Genomic DNA, 22,668 nt, shown 5'->3' with positions numbered 1-22,668 from the left:
GCTGAAGCCCTTCAGGTACAGTTTTAAAATAGAGATCTTCTCTCTATATCCATTTTCAAATGCATTATCCCCTGGAGGATGCAAGACTATAATTTGCATTGAGTGAGGCATTCAGATGAGGTCTGGGATGCAAACAAACGTGACAAGAAGGTTAAGAGTCAGCACAGCAAGACATGGAATGGCATAGAGTTGGGGATAAGCTAGAAAAAAAAATGCATTCAAACATTCACTGTCCTTTTCAATTGCTGCTCTTCCTTTTACTGAAATGGAAGAAAATCACAGTCTGCTCTAGGATGGTTTATTACCACCTAGAGGTTTGAATTCTAGGGTTTCTATACTAGTTCTTACAAGTCAAAGATTCCTGTCTTTCCAGAGAACAAAGTCCATAAGAAGTTGCTATTATTTACACTCTAGTAGCATGCAGAGGAGACCTGTGATGGCTCAAAAGCCTCTGATAAAGATGCTGAAAATAAAAAGCCCATAGGTTCTGAAAACAGCCCCAAAGAGCTTATAGTTTTGAGTTATAAAAATTCTTTTTCAGAGATAAGACTTTATGGTAAGAAATGCTGGCCCCTATAGAACTGAATTTCAAAAAAACATTTTATCAACTTTCCCATACAAATGAAGTAACGTTGGTTAAGAATACTGTTGAGAACTGTCATACCAAACCTAACTTTTTGACAGAACTACACAGAGTTGAAGAAAAAAAATTAACTGCTTCTTTGCTGCCCTGTTTTCTTAATCTGCATGCAGTTACTCTACAAATAGACCAGAAAGACAGAAGATGCTAGAACTGAGGTTTTGGAGTGGCTTTGGTAGTATTTACTCCATTTGGGATATTGAACCACTGGAAGCTTTGTTTCAAAAATGCTTCAAAAATCTTGCTTTAATGCCTCCATAATTCTGCATTTCCTGGCAAAGCTTTGTAATTAATTCAGGTGGAATTTCAAGGGGAGATCCTAGAGGAGAAGAGCAGCACAATTTGGCTGTGCTAGCCTGGGACCCTTGGTACTCAAAGGGGAAGAGTAGAGTCAGAGTGAAGTATGACATGAGGTCTCTCTAGCAAGATTTTATAAAGGAAAGTAAAACTGCAATTTAATAAGATTTTCCAGTTAATAGCAAAACCCAAAACCTACCTTTTAGATAGTATCTCATATAAAAGACTAATAATAAAATTTATGTATAAAAGCCACAGCCTTCATGATCTGATGGGCAGGACACATGAAAATTTAGCTGAGCATATATAAGCTTCAAAAGCAGGTGACAAGAGGAGGTGTCAACCATGTCATGTATTTGTCCAGCTAACACACAGCATGGACTGGTTGCTGTGGCCATCACAAGGGCATTAAGAGCAATGCTCAAGCTTCCTCAAGGCTTCAAGTACACCGGGATATCTTCAACCTGTAATTTAATGCATCTAAAAGTACTATTAAATGTCCTTGCATGTGTAACTCCAACCTGGCAGGGCACAAAGCAAACCCTGAAGAACTCCACTGCCTTTCAGTGAACGAATGGGCACCCTCGGTCTTCAGTCATTACCAGGTCCCCTGCTTTGAGCTGGAAGCAGTTCTGCCTAAAGATCAAGGCAAGTTCCCTTTCACATCAGACAGGGACTGTGACAGATGCAAGTGGTTTGCAGGACTCCTTTCTGCCAGTCTCCTCGAGCAGCCAAGCAGTGTCTGAGTGGGTTTTATAGCAAATGTGCTCCAGGTTAAACAAGCTCCCCTGCAGCCTCCCACTGTGAGAGGTTATCGTCTCCCACGCTCCTTCTGCTTTGGTCAAGAAGATAAAAATGAGGAAAACAAACCATGTCCCTGCAACACACCCAAGGGAAAAAGAGCTAGAAAAGAATTGGCAGTTTTGCTGTTTTTTTGTCACAGTCAATTCTTAGCAATTTGGTGTTTGTCTGGACACAGCTCACCCATGGAGAAAGCTGAGCATCCTCAATGCCACCTCAGTGTACAAGCAGGTACCACGAGGCAATTTCTCTAGTAATGAATAATTTGGAAAAGACAGAAGCCTTTGAAGAAAACAAGTAGGGAGCTTCCAGCATCTCCCAAAAACATAAAGCTGTAGATAACTTTCTTAATTATCCAGGCTACGTTATTCACCAGAAAGAGTTACTGCAGTTTCACTTAGATGTGCTGAATATGCAGAACCCTCTTTTCTTTGCTCTGCTCTTTCTCAAATAAAAGTTCAGAGTATCTAAAACATCCAAATATGGAGTCAGAGGGTACATTAACTTCTAGCTCCTTGGGGCAAAAAGGCAAATGTTTGATTTTTTTGCTTCCCTTTTCATCAATTTATCAGGTCACTTTCTTTATTTAAGTTGCATGATCTGTGATGAAAAGAGTCCTCTTCCCCTTCCCCAGGAGCATGGGAAAGGTCTCCTTCAGCTCCTTAACTCATCTCAACCTGGTGGCAATTGCCTTTTAGTCCCAGGTTTCCTCACCCAGCTCCTCAGGGAGCTGAACTCTAGACCCTTGGTCCCCAAGCAGAAGGGAGTTGGTTTGTTTCCTTTTATTCATTGAACATTAAAAGTTTGTACAGACTTGGGATTAACAAACATTAGAGAGGTCCCAGCCAGTGAGAAGAGGGCTGTCACAGAGCAGCTTGCTGTGCATGCAAAGAAACTCTCAACCAAAAGAGTCAGCAATGCAAGGAGAATTAAAAAGCACAGTTAAATAACCCTCATGCATATTGATAAACCACATCACATCAAAACTAAATCGATACCACTCACTACCTACATATGGCCCCGAGAAGAGCTGGTAACTTGGGTTTGCTTTACCCATTGTACTGAGGAGACTCAGAAAGTCACCATATGGGAATAAATTCCTGGGCTGAGAGGGGGAATTTCAGGCTTTAGCACAGCAGGGTAAGAGGGAGCAGAGGGGAGAGGAGGAGCAGCCATCCCCACCATGCAGACAGCAGCAAGGATCCATCTGAGCCTTGGCTACAGGGAAATGCTTCAGAGCAAAACCAGTTTAAACTCTTCTACTCCCATCACAAAGGAGGAAACATTTCTGACACAAGGGCAGGTTTTTCAATTTATGCTGCACCTCTGTAGGTGACCTAAGCTAAATCTCCCACCAACGTACCCCCTGAGGGACTTAGAGCAGTACAAACATCTGCTTCAGTGTACTTTCTTGCCTTCCTCTGGGGGAAAATACATCTTGGTTGCCTGTAAAGCTTTAGTTACTATTAATCCACTTTTCCTTAAATGCAATTTGAACCGAATATATGGGAAAAAGCTCAGGAACATCACACTGGGATCAAGAGCCTGTTAGCAAAATGATTCTGTCAACATGCTGAACCATCATGCTTACATCAATTGATCTCCAGCAACACATCTGCTTTGTTTAAGCTTAGACTTCTGCAACATTGAGCCAAAACCAATTTGAATCTATCTCGAGATTTATTTGGAAGACGCAAAACTGTCCGGACATCAGTGCAAGACTTAATGGTCTGAAATACATCTGTCCTGGTTGATTTTATTTCACCAGTTTTACTTCACCATGCTAACAGGCTGGAGAGTGACAAGCACATTTTGCAGAGAGATGTGAAGGGGCAATGATTTCAAATTTTACTGCTGAGTTTTCCAAGAATTATGACTGCCAGGTCAACTATAAACTGTTAAGACCCTACAAAACCTCATTCAAAACACAGTACTTCCTGCTGTAAAATTCAGGCTTTGATTTTTATCATCACTTTCTTCAACATCAATGTTGAACCACGACATTTTTATGAAAGAAAACTGTGAACAATGAGAAATTCTAGTTTTCTAGTGTTTCCTCCCTAGGAAATCAATTCTTCAGCCTTTGTATAACAAACCAGTGAGGAGAGGACAGTTCAGACTCACACAACCACAATCTTGCACAACACACCCTTGCACTGCAGTAGTTCCTCTGTCCCTATTAATTTTTAGCCAGGTAACACACATAACTCAGCAGCACAGACCTATTGCAGTTTAGAAGGCACCTTTTCAACTTTTGTTTCAGCAAATGTGAAAGACAGCCTTTTACTTAATACAGATTTTCAGACAGCATCTTTAAGCCCAGAATCACACCAACTTTCAGGGGTCAGATCAGACCCACTATGGAGGAATGCATTTTTCCTTCATGAGACTTCTGTAGCAATTACCCGGCCATTTTTCATCTTTCAATTACTGTGTTGTTTTTAATGTAGTTTTAGTACCTTAAAATTACTGCTACTTCAGCTGCAGTTTTCAGCAGTACTCAAGCTCTCCAAGGGAGCTGAAGACACAGATTCTGAGTTGCTTTCATAGGCAGAACCCCCAAATGCTCTAAGACATCTGGAATGTACTGGCAAAAAACAATGAGATTTTTGCCTGAAACTGACAGCGAGTAGCAGACAAGCTCCCCAGAATTCATCTGCCTGAAACAGCAAAAACTGCCCTCAAGAATAGCATTAAAAAACCTACTTGCATACCTTAATATATTTTTATCCTCCAGCAGGTCAACAGCACAAAAAAAATAATCAAGAGAGGTAATAAAAGAAAAGCACATTTGATGTTAGTGATTTGAGAAAAAAATATGATCTTCTGTAATCACTGTGAAAGGAGTACAAATCTCTGCCATCATCTTGTTCAAGAGCTCAACAATGCTAACATTTCACTTGAGAGGAAATATCTGTTACTCCAGCCCACTCAATCACTCCTTTACTTTCTTCTCCAACTTAAAACCTTGAATCAGATGAATTCACTTACTGAAATTTGCAAATTACTAATCACCCATTGGCAGTATTGATCTGCACATTTTGCATTTGCACTGCACTCAGAATGAGACAGCCCTGGTTGGTGAACAAACTGTGAACTGAAAAATGAGATTAACCAGCTAGCCCTATACAGATCAAGTTATCTGCTGCCTTGTTCACTTTTCCTGAAGCTTCCAGAATGCAGCAAACTGATCCCCTTAACTCAGAAAACATATCAGGAAGGCAAGTCCATTAGAAGAAAAGATGAGAAAAGGCAAGTAACACAATTTCATAGAATGCAAGCCTTGTCAAATAGACTTGAAGAGATTTCAAGTTAATTAAGATAACTGTGTTGACATACAGAATTCCTACTCTGTTAAAACATTTGCCTTGATACCAAAATTGCATTTTCTTTCAGAACTATCATGATGCAAAATCAGACTACAGCAGTTTTCGAATGGCCCAAAAGCTGTTGAACTAATAGTGGCATTTCCCAGTTACTTATAATAAGAATTGTTTCTTTGGCTAATCATATGCAGCATACATTCTGTAAGATACATAAGAATAAATCCTTACCAAAATATGCAGCTAACACAAAGGCAGAATTGTAGCAAACAACAAAGCACACAAAGATAGCTTAGAAATCTGATTGTGATGGGCACAATAATTCCACATGAATTCAAATGCATCAGGAGACATCCCAAAGCACAGAATACAGTCTCAGGTATATAACACAGCAGGTACTTTCTGGAAGACAGTGTCTGCAAGGAGGGCTTTTGACCAGTGTTAATAACTAAGGGGTACCTCCAATTTAATACTGTGAGGAGGAAAAAAAAAAAAAGGGAACAACAAGAATCTTTACATAGCTATGAGCAGGACAAGAGAAACGATGCTGTCTCTGAATGCAGCACTGATGAGCCCACTGCAGTGGTAATGCATCCAGGAGAGGTGTGAATGGGTAATAGAACTGTTGAAGATTAAGAAAAGTTGTGAGAAGAGTTCCATGAATGATTCATGGCCTGGAAAACATATCTTAAAATGAAAAAAAGAATGGAAATCAAACTATTTAATTTACTATGGAGAAGACTGAAGCAATTTGATCAGGGTCTTTGGTGGAAATCTGACACCAGATGGTTCTTTAATCTAGGAAACAAAAGCATAGCAAGAACTCAATAGCTCACAGTGAAGTCAGTGAACTTGAAAGAATATATATTTTTAATAGGGATGGCTAGCCAGGGAAACAAATACACTGTCTATTGCTTAGTATCTTTAAATCAATATTTGATATCTTATTAAAACAAGGCTCTGGAGAAACCACAAGTCAGTGGATAGAGATTTCTCTTAAAACTGTATTTTCTGTTATATAGCAGATCAGCCTAAATGGGAATTATTTTTGGCCATAAACCTCAACTCATTCAACTTCCTCCAATTCAAAAAAAAATGTTATTCAATATTTCATCCATTCTTTCATATCATTAATTCCCCCTCTTACTTTCTAAGCCTCCAGACAATTCTGTAACTTCAGTATTTATTCCTCCTAGATATAACAAGAACTTAGATGTTATCACTGACAGTTTAATCTTTTTCAAGGGGAGTTTTAATTTCTACAGAAATTATATTAGAATCAATGCCTCTAAATATAAAAATACTTCCAAATCTATGTTCAGCTTACATATATCAGAGTGACAGAGCTGCTCAAATCCTCAGGTGATGGAAGAGCAGAATGACACTTAAGATACAGCCACAGATTGTGTTTTTTTCCCCTAAAGGAAATGTCTTTTTCTCAGTTGTAACAACTTGAACACAGGCGTGCTGATCCATACAGATGTAATCCAGCTTATTGGAAGAATACAAGGGTTATTTGGTCATTCAAGCACAAAAAAATCAGAGAATGGAAACAGCTTTGTCACCTGCCATCTTTCTTAGTCACTAGGATTTAAACCTTGATTTGAAAGAGTAAAGTTAATTTAAGGACTTGTGCTCTTCTGGGAGATGGTGAGGACTGAAACGAAGATAGATTTGTGATAGATTAAGTCAGCCCACTAATTCCAAGCTTGGTTTCTCCCCACTACCTCCTTGCCAGTTCTGGTCATTCTAATCCAGATTTTAAAAGCCTGACAGGAGACCATAACATGGCTGCCTCTCTACACCAAGAAGAAAAAAAATCCAAACACTGCTAATTCTTCAATTCATGTCTACTTTCTCTGGATCAGTAATGAGTTTGTCCACGTTAAACTTGAGAATACAATTCAATTTTATGGATTTGGCCTGGATCCTTACCAACCCCAAACATTAATTTGTTTTCTGAATGCTATCTCAACTCTAAGAACCAAGCAGTGTGTATTAACACACAAATGTATTTGCCTCTCTCAAAAGCTGCTGAATGAGATAGCTTCCTATCCAAAATGAAGCAAAGAACCAGTGAAACCAGGAGTACTGCTCTGCCAGGTGAGATGGTCAGCAAAATCTGGGTTACCAGGCTGGGCAATCCATGTGATCTCCTTGGGAGGAGTACAAGGCAGTTTCCAAGGTTTCCAAGAAGAGCCAAAGCTGCTCAGCTCCAAGCTAACTTAATTGTACCAGAATCTGACAATGCACCAAAACAGATGTATTTGGACAGGTGAAATAGGTAATCAAAGGAAATCTGTTCCTGCAAAACTATTTTCTTTCAAAACTGAACTGCTTCCCTCCCACTGTGTTCTCCAAACCATATTGCATCAGCAGCAGCTGCTACAGCCAAGGCCCTGAGCATCCCTTTAGCAGCACAAGGATCCAAGTTGCAGGGCAATTATCCATAAATTCCACAGAAGCCACTTGTTTATACTCTGTCATACCCCCAACGGAGCTGGGATTTGTATCATCTACTTCCTCATGGTCTCTCAGCCCCCAGCATGGTTGATAAAACCAGCCACATCCCCAACCCATCCAGTGTTACCAGCCTTGTAGCTCTGCTGTACGACCATCATCTCATTGATGCTGAGGTTTCTCTCCTGCCTCTACACCTCATGAACATTTATGTGGGAGGCCTTACTTTTCCAGAAATAAGCTTACTTGATCAAATATTTATAAATAAGTGAACAAGTGAGCCTGAGCCCTGGGTTTTTTGCTTGTGACAGCCTTACTGCTGATCTGTGCTTCTGTCATGGATGAGCTCTGCTGTGGTGCTACCACAGTGTAGCAAGGATCAAAGCAATCAGCCCAGCTTTGTTTTCAGGAGAATACCAATTTGTCTCTGGGGCCCTGACACAGGGACGGAAGTGGGAAACTCTTCTTCTTGTGTGTAGGTGGCTGTGCTGCTCTGCCAGTCCCTGCCTGGGCAGCTGCTGCTGGTTCAGATCATTCTCATCTCTGAAAGAGTCAAGAGAAAACAGTGTGCAATGGACACCCCCAAAGAACAAGGCACTTGGAAGTGCATTAAACTCCAGCTTTTTATGTATTACTCTATTAAGTGAGCTCTTATGTCTCTAAGCTCTTGAGAAAGAACAGTAGCTGAAAAAACACAGGGATATGAAAAGCAACAGGGTAATAAAAAAAAAAAATATATATATATGTGGCTGCTAGTGCATTTTGAAGACAAATGTCACTTATTTCCAAACAAGTAAAATATTTTCAAATTCTCTCTCAGGAAATGGGAGCATGCAGGCAGACAGTGGACTCAAGGCTGCTTAAAATCTGACCTACAGTCTGGCTGCTGTGGAATGCTGCAAGGGATTTGTGACCTTCAGCCTTACCTGGTCTCCCTCAAATATGCACAAGTCTTTGTGCAGCTGTGACAGGCATCCCAAAAATCACAGCAGAAAAGGAACTTAAATGAGGGAGAGAAGCTGGAATAAGAGGATGGAGGTAGTTCCCATGCAAAGCACAACTAAAGAGAGCTGAGAAGGCCCCTCCTCCATGGGACTGTGCTGTTGCTGGATGTCAGCAGGACCCTCCTGGGATGAGCAAGAACACCTGCATGAGGTAGGGGAATATCTACAAGGCTCAATTTAAACACTTCCATTCATTGCAGCCACATCTACCAGAACCAACTGAAATCTCCATTTATCACCTCCCCATTTCAAAGTTAATCGATACCACTGCAGGACACCAACTCTCTGGACAAGTAGAAAATGAGATGGCCCAGAGCCCTTGGAAATTCTCCCTGTTCCCTACCAGCTTGATACCAACTCTGCATCAGGCAGAGCCAATGCTGTAACATGGCCTCACACGATGCAGCAGCAGCCACTGCTTTGCTTCCAGCAGCTCCATGAGCCTGGAGCTGTGAGTAGAGAAAGAGCCCCCTCTGCTTGCTTCTCAACAGCTGTGAAAAGTGTGTGTGCAGAGCCTGAGAGTTTAATGAAAGTATTCCTCTGCTGTGCTCACTGTTAGCTGAGTTATAAACCCGGGTCTGTGTTTGGAGAGAAGGTCTGAAGAGTAGGACAACTCCTTGAGAAACAACAAGGGGCAGTCTGCAGCCAGCACTCCAACTGTAATGGGCTCTGAGTCATTTGCCAGGCAGCTAAAAACTGGAGAGGACGAGGGACTGAGAGCAACAGAAATGTGCTACCTACTGTCCTAACTGGGTTTTATAAGTGTTTGGCAAGAAAAGCTGAGAGGGAAGTTAACTAACCAAGGAAAGTCACCAAGAGAGGGACGGATGGTGGCACAACTCCAACAATGGAAGGAAAAGATGAGAAAGCACTTCTGAGCCCCCTTGAGTGCACCAGTCTTTTCCAGCTGTGTAATTCGTATGGTAGATGACAGTGGTTCAGGTGGCAGAGACCATCTGAATCTTGTCACTCCAACAGCCTATACTGGTGCTACTCCCAGAGGAGTTACACTTACTGGGAATTAAATATCCTCCCACAGAAATTGGAAATAATTCTGCCCTCTCCCTCATTCAGTAGTCTTGCTAGTAACATACACATTAAAAATAGCTGTGGAGCAATCCATGCTTCTAAGACAAACCACAAACCTTTGCATTAAGTTTTACTGACCTCATATGTAAATCAGCCTGTAAAGACTGGTAGCCCATTACATACTATTCAATTACTCCAGCAGGCATCTATCCTGTGCCTTTCACACTGATTTGTAGCCTGTAACAGGTTCATAAACAGCTCAAAGACAACTGCTTCAGATTTCACTTAACTCCTTATCTATCTGCTTTAAACGGATTAAATAACTGTGTCATTAAAATGCTTGAAGTGAGCCTTTGATCATAAACTTCTCATCATTTTACAGTTATTGAATCTGATCCTTAATGAATCTTATTCTGCCATATTTCTCTGTCCTCTGGTACCAGCCTCTTTCCCCATTAGTCCTGGCTCCTCAGCCCTAATGCAATTGCTTTGTATGCCAGACCACTGCCTCCCTGCAGCCCTCGATCCTATCTGCTGATTGCCCAACCCCGAGGAACGGATGAAGTGCAAAAATTTCATTTGAGGTGGGGTCAGAAGGAGAGAGAGAAAATAATCCACAAAATACAAACTGCATGGAAAACTCTTTACATATTCACTGCACAGCTGCGTGACTGCAATCCCTTCCCAAGTGCAACCAGAGGGGACCTGGGCACTGCACACCTGAAAAAGAGGGGAAAGTGGGGCAGTGTGTGCTCCCTCTCTCTTTTAAGGAAAAAAAAAAAAACCAAACCCACACAAAAAAAACTGGAAAAAAAAGCAAAGAAAAAACTGAAAAAACAAGAAAAAGAAAAAATAAAGAAAAGAAAAAAAAAAGGTTTTTATTTACATAGTCAAGAATTGAAAGGTAAAAAGCAGTATTGAAGTCAGGGGATTTTCTGCCACAAAGCACCACCAGGCTTTATCAGCTGTAATGAAGGATGTGCCTGATCTGCACAGCAGAGGGAAAAGCTAAGTTTGTGCTACCCTGACACAGACAGCAGCCACCAGCCAGTGTGGCTTTTGCAGATCCTGGAAAAGTATCACAAGCCCAGGCAGAGGCAACCAGTGAAAATGGAGGTAGACAAAATGTCAGTAATCTGGTCCACAAGTGCAAGTTGGGTTGGTAACAATCAAGGAGAAGAAACATTTCAGCAGAACACAACAACTGGCAGAGATGAGGGACCAGAAGGGTTTCACTGAAGTAACCATTCTACACTCCAAGTTTTGCTCAGAAATAGTGATTAAATGTAGTGCTAGATGTAGCTTCTTGCACCAGTTTAGTCTTGCCAAAGCAAAGGGTCTCACTAGGGGCACACAGAGGAGGGATGGCAGGAGAATCTCCAAGTGTTAGGATGAAGATAGCAAACACGAGGAGCTTTTGATGCATTAGACATTTATAAGTCCTTTTTATAAGAGAATGCTCGTGGCAGGACTCCTGAATCCTCATGGTTTTGTTTGGTTTTTTTTAATCTGAGAAGATGATGAGTGCTTTCTGAAACATTTTAGAGAGGAGTTTTTTAGGAAAGTCCATTTTCATCACACACAACAAAGAGTACACCTTAGCAGTTGATGCCTGACTATCACTCAAAAGAATGCAGAAGGACTCCTTGGTGAGAGTGGCTTTTATCCTTCAGAAATGAGTATACACTAAAGGGAAAACAAGAAGGGCCTTTGAGTAACCGTGGGAGAGGAAAAACACCGTGCAACATTTTAGGAGAACCAAATGCCTGTTTCAGCTGTGAAATCTGTTAAAGTAACATGAAAGTGTTAAACTGAATACTAAAACCCACATTTTTGATATGGAAGAGGCCTATTATGTCAACTTGCATAGTCCTTGCCAATGCAGCACACTGACTAATGTTAATCATTCTGCGTTCTAATTATCTCACCATTATAGCAATTTCCCTGATGATCATCTTTTTTTCTTTTTTTTTTCTTTTTTTTCTTTTTTTTTTCCCCCGTTAGCTGTTGTTCAGTGTTTTTCAGTGATGCAGGCTGTGCAGCTCAGACCATCTCTTTGCCATTTCAGTGTTTCCAAAGAATACACCAAAGAGTGTGTTATTATCTCTCTCCATCATTCCCTTGGCTTACCAGGACATACTTAGTACTTTTCAACAAAAGGATGTCAAAGAGGAGGATGCTGATTTACTTCTGTCCCCTCATACACTGTTGTGGAGGCCTCCCAGATAAGGCAGTGGTGACCTCTCCTAGCACAGGGTCTGGTGACAGAGAACATAGCAGTGTTGACTACAACGGGACAGCAGGAAACAGCATCCTTGCTACTGCCCAGCTGGAGTGAGACTGCCTTAGTAACTGCAACAGAGCAAGAATGGATTTAATTTATTTTCTGTTTTACTCCAGAGGGAGAGAGAGGCCAGATTTACCCAGTGGCCTCATTGCTACCCCCAGAGCGTGAATTACTTACAGATTTCAGAGTGAGAGGATAGAAGTAAAGACACAGGTAAGTCCCCTGAACCAAGGAAGTGATCAGTTTTTTCTGCCTCATCACTCTCATGCACATATAGTGGCATTTTAATTACCTTCCCCTATGTCTGACAGACATCCTGGGTCATGCAGAGAAACCTCCTTTCACTTCCAACCCTCACAAGATTTGGGAGGTTTAAAAAAAAATCAAAACAAACAAACAAAAATCTATCCAGTCCCCTCTTCCTTCCTACCCAAGCAATTCAATTACTTGCCAGACAGCACTAAAAATCCACTGGAGAAGAATTTATTCTCTATTTGCTGTGGAAATCTCCTGGTGATCTTATCTGTCTCTCAGTTCAAGCTCAAAGCTCAATTGTTTGCTGTTTTCTTTTTTCCTGCCAGTACAAGGAGACTTCAAGCAGGACTGAAATCTTTTCAGGTGGGGAGAGACAACAATTCACTTAGAATTTATAGGAATAAGAGAGATTTATGGATAAACTGAAATAATAAGAGAAATGGTTATGGGGCAAACTACTGGATTCTGAAGGGCTTTGAGTGAATTTAACTTTATCTTGATCTGACTGCCTAAAGAAATAAATACTTCAGAAGCAGCCTTGACCAGTTACAAGTTTTCAAGCTATCACTGAGTAAATCAGTAGAAGAGCATCATCCCTAACTTTCACACACATCTAAAGGGCTCAGAATATCTTTTTGATCCCCTGAAAGCATGTAACATCAGTAAAGAACACTGTGGTGAACAGAATACTCAAAGATCTGAGACAAAGTTGGGGGATGAAAGGGTAGGATCAGAAGGAACACACTGGTAAACTGACCAACAGGTCTGTTGTGCAGCCCATCCAATGTTTTATCTCTAGGATGCTTGAAATAATGAACAACAGAAAAATCTCCAGGTGCAGATGAAGATCTCAATTCTGATTAGTTAGTGTCAACAGCAACATCACACTCAGAAGGCATCAGAGACCCTTAGAAAGCAGAAAAGCCATTCATCATTCAATCCCAAAATTACTTGGACCTAGAAGTGAGTGTTTTCATGCCACCCCAGGGCAGCCAGTAGGCAGCACCAGGGAAACTCCAGGCTGACTGTAAAACAATCTGGGTGATGCCTCCTGCTTTGCACCCATATCTTTCAAGTCACATGTACATATAAATTCAACTGCATGCATTCTAATAATTGTGTGCAAGCATACATATATATATATATCCACAATTAAACTCACTGGTGTGGTACCTGAACGTTCAGGATCTTCACCATAATAATAATAATAATGACAATTCACACATATCTAATCATGCTTGTTCTTGCAAACTGAACAGATCAACCTACAAGTAATCCCTGACTCCTAGGGCAATAATCTTAAGGTCCACAACTCTAGCTGTGATGGATCTAGAGGGAAAGAAGCTCCACAGCTGAGCTTCCCTGCAGAGCCTGCCTTGCCAACAGCTCTTCACATCCCCCTACTCATAAAAATGAGAAAAGTTCTGTAATTACTACTGATTGCAACTGTTATATTGCACAGAGAAAAAGGATGCATCCACTGGAAGATAACCAGACAAACATGAGGGGATCTCTGTGGAGCTCATATTTGCTGCACAACCTTCATGCTACTGGTTTTTCAAGATTTTCATCTTACTAGAGCCAGAAGCACAGTGAATCCCCTTTTCAAAAGCAATGTCTTTGTTCTGAAAGGTCACACTCTCGACTGAACATTTTGTGTTGTGTCCAACATGCACAATAGTTTTCAGGGACTTTGTATTTCATTTTACATGTCCTGCCAAAAATGCAAAGAACAGGCACAGCTTCTGTATTATTCAAGATACGTGGGGTTTAAATGTTGATCAGGGGCAGCAGCAGTGTTCCTGATGGAGCCAAACCCCATGCTTGAGTAAACACAGATGTGACAGATCACCTGGGAACCCTCCCATCTGTAAAGAACACAACTGGGCTTTACAGGCACACAGCACTGCCGCATGTGGCACTACTGATTTTTTTTAAAAAAATGATACAAAGAAGATGCTCTTTCACAGTATTTCACTCACCCTGCCATCCTGTCTATCCTAATTTAAAGAGAACAGCCCTTCTAGCTAAATTAGGCATCATTTTCCATTCTCTTGTTACCTGTCTTTCAAATCTAGGTAGGAAAGCTGTCAAAAACAATTACTTTATTCTGACTCGTCTGGATCTGTTTCTCATCAAACAATAGCAAATGGAAATTGAAGCAAATTTGGAAGCTCAGACTGGGAAGAGACCATATCATGATCTGACTGTGTTTGGAGTGTGCGGGAAGATGCTCTGACACCAGGGTGATACTTCTCCCCATTAACACCCCTGGGGCTCTCCAGGCACATCACAAGTTCCTGTCCTGAGAAAGCCTGGACTGCAGATCAAATTATTCAATGCCAAGCATTTGAGTGACAGAGGAACATCAAGTTTCCCTTCCACTGTTTGATAAAGTTCTCCAGGGGAAACCTATTTTCTTTATGTAGATTCCTGCCTCCAGGCATCAAAGAGGTGCTAGGTCAGACTGATCAAAGGAAAGGGTTCTGGGATACATAAGATAAGACATCAGCAGCTCATGCACTTGAATCCCCTTGGCAGAGGTCATAAAGAAAATGTCGTTCTCTAAAGAACACTGTCCTTTCCATCAGTGGCTTAGCTCAGAGCATCTCCCCATCCTCTGACATGTATTTCAACATCATTATGACTGCTGCCCACTCTTCACTGTGACACGAAACAGGCAGATTTTCCTCTTTTTCCCATCACACCCATACACAAAGAATTGGCTAAACTCTGACTTCATTTCTTTTCCATAATCTGGGTAATATATCCTGGTCTTCTGTCTCTTAGAGACAGCAATGAGCTTTCTGCATACCAAGTAGGAGAGAAAAATCCTGAGTAACCAGAGTCTCCTTATCAGAAGGGTAAAACTGTTAAAAAATGACTGAAAACTTTGACTTAACATAGAACAGTGGCAAAAAGTCATGCCACAACAAGAGTGGTAAAGACAAGGACAGCATGAAAATGTTGCCTATCATTTTGTTTTAATCAAAACTTCAAAAATAATTGGGTCATCAAGCAAAGGCTGAAAGGATAACAAAAACTAAAAGCTTAATGTGGAGAGAGCTCTAACTTATGAATATGGTATTCATAGAAAGCTGTGAAAAAGTACAAAGCTTCAGTAAATAAAGCTTGCCAGGCATTATTTTCCCTATACAGGTCTAAACGACATTTTTGTTTTGTTTCTGTGACATCAATGCAGAATTCAAAGCAGCAAAGTAGAAAATGAAGGAAGAACAATTGAAAACTAATTTGTGCCATCAAACGACTACAGAGAAAAACCAGAAAACTATAAAGGGACAGTCACTCTTATAGTTTCTCAAAACTTCACTTTTCCTTTGCTGTGTGATAAATAAGATTAGAGGAATTTAAAAGTGAAGCCTTTTTAAAATGGTTGTGTCTGTCTCCTCAGCCTTGACTTTCACCTGCAGGATGATTCCCAGGAATCAGTGAAATTCTCTTCTTGCCCAGGAGCCTTCTCCACCTCCTACTTACTGCTACTTCAGCAGGTAGCATTCTATGTTGGGTGGGGCATTTTATAAATTATGTGTCTGGACATGTAATTAAAGCTGAAATTACTCATTTTCTTACATCCTTCCTCTTTTTACCACTCATGATCACCAGGAGAGCAGTGTCTCTGTCCCCACACCTTCCATTCAAGCAAGCAGTGCACACACACTCAGAACACCCCAGATTCACTGGGTGAGCTCCTGCCACGCAACCACCTCTTGGAAGATTTGTAAAACTTCACTGTTTATTCTGCAGTGTCTTTCCAGAAAAAACAAGCCTTGTTTCAAGCCAGCTTTCTTGCACCACAGCAGGACATCAAAAATTCTTCAGTGTTCACCCTTTGCAGAAAACATGATCTGGGAACAGCCTCCCCTTTGGTGCAGCATCTTCATCTGCATCCTCATCTGCATTTTCTGCTCATCATCCATTTTTCTACTCTAGCATGGATGCTACTTCTCCAAGTTAGTGCTTCATGTCTACTGATACATCAACCTTTTCCAATGGGACATTTCCTCTGCCCCAGCTCTCTCCCTCCTTGCTCTGAGCTCCCTATGCTGCTGCTCAGGTATTGATGCTCACTGACCTCTCCCTGTTTCAGAGCTGTCAGGAAATCCAGAGCTCACCCTTCTTCCCCTTCTGCTCAACTAATGAGCTGCACGATGCCACACAGGTGCTGATATTTTCAGGGCAAGTGGCAGAAGTCCATTAATGAATTTATCATGGATTTTTGTGTTAAATGCATTATGCAAATGTTAATCAGTTTCTGCAGAACTTTGAGAAAGGTGTTGCATGAAATAAACAAAATGGTGTTAGCTCTGGCAGAAAAATTTAGAGAGCTTCAGGTGTTTAATATTCAATGTGCAAATTCCTTCAAAATAATTTTTTTTTCTAAAGGGCACGTTGGTAACATTTCCCTGCACAAATGTGAATCTACACACTCCTGGTCCCTGATGTTAACAAACATTAGCAAGCCTGTATTGTGCATGTCCTTGTTTTATTCAATATAAGCTTTGCACATCACATTTATCAGACCACTGAGGCCAAGAAACATCTCCTTGAACTACCTAATGACAAACCTACAACCTGATGACATGTTTATACTTCCCCTTTCTACTCCCTTGGAAGTTTTCTAATTCCTGTTAATTCTAATAAATGTCATGTACTCAGAATTAACACGTACACATAATTTGCATAGCCCCAGTTCACTCAGTGTTGTGTAGTCCTCAAGGCTGGGAGCACTGCAGATCCAACACTCCTTCCATTTCACACTGCTTCTAGACCTTTCTTCAGTAATTAATCCACATGGCAAAAGAAACCTTTTTTTCTCCCAAAATAACAAATATAACAATTTTATAGGGGGAACTGTTACTCCTCACCTTCATTTAAGTTACCCTTCATCCTATACTTGTAGCAGTTCACTGTCAACACTACAGATACCTCTGCACCTATAGTTTAATCAGCTCAAGCAATCTTGGAGGTGAAAGCTTAAGAGCAGAGGATTTTGCTCATGTGAACCAGCAGAGAACACGTTCAGTGACTCCGTGGGGCTTCTCTAACCCTGGCACTTTACTGTCTTCACCAGGTCATTCTGCAGCACTGCTGTCACCCGTGGTACCAGAGTCATTCAGTCTCTGCTGCAACTTACATGGGGAGAACTTCTGAAAGTATAGAGGTATCTGCAAATACCTAAAAATAACTTTGCAATGAAGCTAAAAATTAGGGATGCTGATCCCTGAGTGAAATGCCTAGGCTACACCTGAGTCAATAATTCACAGAAATTTAACCAAGGCAACACAGATGTTTATTGCATTTGATTTTCATTGGTGTTTTGAGCAAAACTGTGGAGTGACCTCCAGAGTGGTGTCTGCCAATATATACTTGAGCAGATACATGTTTCCTTACATCAATGAAGACTTGCTGCAGCCTGTGAAATTTAGAAGATAACCTCTGCCTGTAAAAGATGAGCTTACTGCTGATAAAATCTGGGAATCTGTAGAAAGGATCACAGATGACTTTGCTCCTCATCCACTCCCACATTCTCCCATGAAACTCAGTGCACTGGATGAGCAGGACAGCACAATACGACCTTGTATAGACCTGGACCTGCACTTCTCTGCTTAGCTCATCTTCTTTTCATTGGCTCTCCTGCTATGTGTTCTCAGCTATCCTCTCTCAAATCAAATGCTGAAAGTGCACAAATTTCTTCCATCCAAAAACTATAACTAACTGAAGAGACACCAAGAATCTTCCAAGTGGTTTGTCCAAGCCCTTTTGTTTGGTTAGTTCTTTTTTTGAAAGACCTGAACTTGACTACCTGAGGTTTTCACCAAGGACAAGTGCCACAGAGGCTGATGGGGACCCACTGGATGCACAGATGAAGGCAAAAAGACTGGAAGTTTTACAAAGAGAAAACACTGAGATAATACAGAAAGAAGACTCACAAGCATTTGAGAGGTTAGTTACAAAACTTCAAAAGGTTGAGAATGTTCCTTTACTTTCTATAATAGTGTGAATGTCATTCATCATTCTTCATTGGTCACATAATGAACACTTAGGACTGTTAATTGGGCTCAACATTGCCTTGGGCTCTTAACTCCAAGCTGCAGTCAGGGACAAGGCACACAAAGTTGAGAAGTTCAGAGTTTGTGCCAAATGATGACTCTTTCACACAGCCAAACTACCCTTGTAGGGTCTCACTCAGTCCCTGAGATCCTCTCCCAGCTTCCTGTGACTTGGTTCAGGTTGCCTTGATTACCAGCACCCACAAGTGATTCCTTTTACTCAGAATGGGGCAGAAAAATACCAACTCCTTCCATTCAGCCTTATAAATAAACATACTCAAAAGTATGAGGCTCCTAGTTTGGCTACAGGACTACAGGTGATTTTCTAGCCCAAACACATCTCAGCATAAAAAATCATGTCCCTGCCTTTTAACCATGCAGATCCACTTACCTGAATCCTTAACTGGAGTTTCATTTTTCTCATCAACCAGCTGCAAACTAATTACAAGGACTTCTAACTAGTCCTGCTCCCTCTCCAAGCATATGGATCCAATTAAGTCAAACTGCAGCTGATTTTCATCAATCTTCCTTGAAGCAGCCAAACTTGAAGCATCTCTTCTCCTTCAGCTTGAAGAGGAGAGGAGGAAAAGCAGGAGACTGGTATTTGCATAAGGAATACTTCACATTCCCTGGTTGCCTGTAAACACAAGGCTCCTAGCAGTAAGAAATGCTAATTGAAAACTCCTCACAAGACTTTCCTTCCACTTCATCCAAAAAGCACTGATTTGATCAGTCTCTTTTGGTCTTGGCATCAAGTTGCACTTTTCCACGAGCATCTCAGGAAGATGGTCCAGATCATTTCAGATAACTCACCAAACCAAACCTTTCACTGGAATGTCAGCAAATTTGGCCACAAGCAGTAATGGTGTATTTGCTTTCCTGGAAGCATTTTGCTTCATTGAAAGAAATAAGGTTAGAGGAGATAAAATTGTCTGGCTAAAGCCACCGTTTTCAGATATTATTAAAAGCCCTCTCCTGAACCATAGTTCAAATGTTTTTCTTAACATAATGTCCTGGGCAATGGGAAGGCACCTTAGCAGGGTGTCATTTCTCTAGAGTTCCTACATTTCTTGTGCTTTTGTAATCTGAGGTTTTTATTAGCAGTAAAGACCTGACCAGTGAGTAATATCCATGCTAAAGTCTTTATACCAGTGAAAGAAAATCAATGCAGCCTGTAGCTAGGTGTCAAGAGCCAAGGGGTTCTGGGAAGAAGGGGTGTGTGGAGGTGGGAAGTGCCTTCAGCCATAATTCAAAGCTGTCCCCACACAAGCACAGAATACAAAGAGATGTCAGACATTAAATGCACTGCTGCAGATAGCTATCAGAATCTCAGTTTCTTTATTTGCTAATACTGAGCTCAGGGATCATGAATCGTTCACCTAACACCAAAGTACCTTTCCATGAGCTCACTTGCCCTCTAAAGAGTCCATTGGAGTCCCATAGCTCACAAAGTGGGCTACTGTTAGCAGTAGCCAAAGCAGAAATGAGCAAAAATCATGCACCAACACTCAGATACAAAAGGATCTGAGAGGAGACAATTATTTTTTAAACTTTATTCCTTTCCACAGGTCATTAAAATGAAAGACTGATGTTTCTAATTACCAAATGTATCTCCTTAGATATAACTCATCTCACACAGCTTTGTGAACTCAACAGACCTCAGTCCAGTGTAAAGCAGTCAACACCTTAATTCTACATCCTTCCTCTTCCAAATTCACAACTTTAAGACATCCCTTCAATGTATGTCATTTGGTAGATACGATTCCAGAAAGAGAGATGTTTTTTTTTTAAAAAACAGGAATTGCAGATAAAGAGTTGTAAGAAATTGGCCTCATCCTACCTTGCTTAATGTCACACCCTACATCTGTATTTGATTTGATGCAGAGCTATTCCCATGTTTGTAAATTCAATCATCTTTCTGTTCAGTAAAATTTTCTTGTGATTTCTGTGTATGAAAAGCTTGACTTGCTTTTTTTTCCCCCCCTTTGTGATAAAGAGACGTTGTTTTAACTGATCATTTCCAGTCAATTTTTAAGAGATGGGAATAAAGAACATGTCAAACTATCAACATTTCAGTGACCTTATCTGAATGTATAGTAACATTTTCAGCGTATTTGCTCAGCACTGATAGAAGAGGTGAATTTCTAAGCTTATGCTTAACTTTGTGGGTTCCCACTGTAAGGAATCTCCTTCCAATGTGTTCATATATATATATATATATATATATATATATATAAAAGTTGTTCTAAGCTTGGCTTGTCAAGATATTTGATTCTCAAGGTGCATAAAAAATGAGAAGGCTGATGTTTTCCCCTCTGAGGAGTTCTGAAATCTTCACCATTGATTCAGGTGGGCACAGACTGATCAATACTGACATTTTAGCATTCAGCTTACATATTCCTGTGTTTATGTTTTCCTCTCTATTCCTCTTTCAGAGAAGCTGCTTTTGGCATCCTGATCTCCCCCCCCTCCCCTCACAAAGCACTGATATGCACAATACTGCATTCAAACAGCAAGCACCATTAATGAGATTGGGATCATGGGGATGCTGTGAAGATGTTTGAAGGTCTTTTTGCTGAATGGTACAACTGCTGCTGCATAGTAGCTTTACCACAGTATGAAGGTCCCCTCTTGTTCCTATCACCACATTATTTTTCTGCACTGTGAAAGCTCAGCTATCCAAACTGTAGCTGCTGATGGTCTCTGTTACTGAGGACCAAAAGGCAGACAACTAGCAAGACTACACTGAAGCCTTTGGACCTTTCCTCTTTGAATGTGAAATTGAAAAAGCTTGGTGCTTTGGCATCTCAAGAGCTGTATCAGCTACCAAAGCAGAGCATCTCAAGATATCAGCAAGAACATCAGGAATTTGTCTAGCCAGGCCTTTTTGGAAAGCCAGCAGTCATTGTAACACAATATTGGCAGATTAAACATGACCTGAGTGAGTTGTAATCTGCTCTGAAACTAAAGCTGTTGTGTTTGTTGGAGACCTAGCCAACCAAACACCAGCCCAAAACTTTCATCTCCTTCTGATGGCTGAAATCCAATTAAAGGAGAGTCAAGTGACAGGCCTCACACTAAACATGGCTCAGCAGAGATGCTCAGTAGCTCTTAGCTCCCTGCTTTATCAAAGCTGTCACTTGCCCTGTCTCTAGGAATTGGTAATAATAAAAAAAAAAAATAAAAAAAAGGAGATTTGATTTGCCTTTAATAGGTGTCAAGATAAAAATCAATGGTCTGTCTGAAATCTGGGTAATTTCAAACCTGTAAGTTTTCTACCATGAAGCAATTTACACGAAAATAAGAGGAAGAAAAAAAAAAAAAAAAGAGAGAGAATGAAAGAAAAATTAAGAGAATGAAATGTTCCTATGCTGAATTGTTCAGCATATCAGAGAAAACAGAAGGGAAAGATAATACTGTTCATAGCAGAATGGGCTTTGTTTAAACAAACAGGCTCAGGTTCTTGCTTGCTGCAGTATTTTTCAAACACAGAACACTGTCAAACCTTGAAGCAACTCCCCTGTCTCTCCTCTGCATGGGAAAGCTGTTCCCAGAGCAGGGGCTGGATGAATACATGGTCCATGCAACTGCTGCTGCAGGTGCCCTTACCCTCCTTCAAGGAGGGTGAGATTTCATTGATCTATCCAGAGTAAAAAGCTGAAAACTTTCTGCCATACAGGACAGCACTACCTCAAGAAAAGGTAAAACACACACAGTAGCTTTGCAAAAGAAACATCTGTTTGCCCATCTGACTTCACACCACCTGCCCTCCATGTCTGTAGTGTGGAGATGCTGCCATGTCATGTTCTCAACAGCATTGATGCTTCCTGGCTTGGAAAACGTCTACCTAATGAGGCCACAAACTGATGGTCTCTGTCTCCAACCTCAGCAGTAGAGACTTTGATATGGTTGGAGCTCAAACTTTCCTATCAGCTCTGTGCTGTTCAGCCCTGCCTACACTCCCCCTTTGGCACAAATGAATTTGGAGACAGGCAACTTATAGCAGTGGAGTTACTTAAAAAGAAACATTTTTTAGGGCTCTAAGATGACAAAGAGGAAATCCTAGGCAAAGGCACTGAAAAAGACAACTGCATTTGTGTGATTGCATCTCAGATGAAAACCCTCCAATGAGATGGTCACAGATACAGGTGTGCTGGAGCTGTTCTCACAGACTTCAAAAAAATGTCTTGCCCAGAACTGAGGGAATTGAAGTTGCATGAAGTGAGCATTCTGGCACATCTGTTAGAACAGCTATGGTGAATGGACCATGCCAAGCTTCCAGCTGCTCTCAAACCTCCACATTTCCTACCTGCAGAGTTAGCTTCTCCAGTTTCATTTCCAAGGTTTTGTTCTCCTCTTCCAGTTTGCTGCGTTCAGCTTCTAACTCCTCAATTTTCAGCCTAGAGAAAAAGGGAAAGTTAATAAACTCTGTGTCCCTGCACAGTCCCACCACAAATAACCAAGTAAAACATGAAATCACAAGCAGATTATTCCTGTATTC

General features: G+C 41.0%; 1 protein-coding gene across 2 annotated transcripts in view; it reads right to left on the bottom strand.

Moving 5' to 3' along the window:
* MAD1L1 (mitotic arrest deficient 1 like 1) overlaps nucleotides 1-22,668 on the bottom strand; it is a 339,536-nt gene that overhangs the window by 124,878 nt on the left and 191,990 nt on the right. For both annotated transcript variants that reach the window (XM_030459652.1, XM_030459653.1), the window contains one exon: nucleotides 22,477-22,567. In XM_030459652.1, coding sequence (XP_030315512.1) covers nucleotides 22,477-22,567 — 91 coding nt within the window. The remainder of the gene's footprint in view (nucleotides 1-22,476; nucleotides 22,568-22,668) is intronic.

Source organism: Calypte anna, chromosome 14 (genome assembly GCF_003957555.1).
Source record: "Calypte anna isolate BGI_N300 chromosome 14, bCalAnn1_v1.p, whole genome shotgun sequence".
Taxonomy (NCBI): Eukaryota; Metazoa; Chordata; class Aves; order Apodiformes; family Trochilidae; genus Calypte; species Calypte anna.
This window is presented reverse-complemented; position numbering and strand designations above follow the sequence as displayed.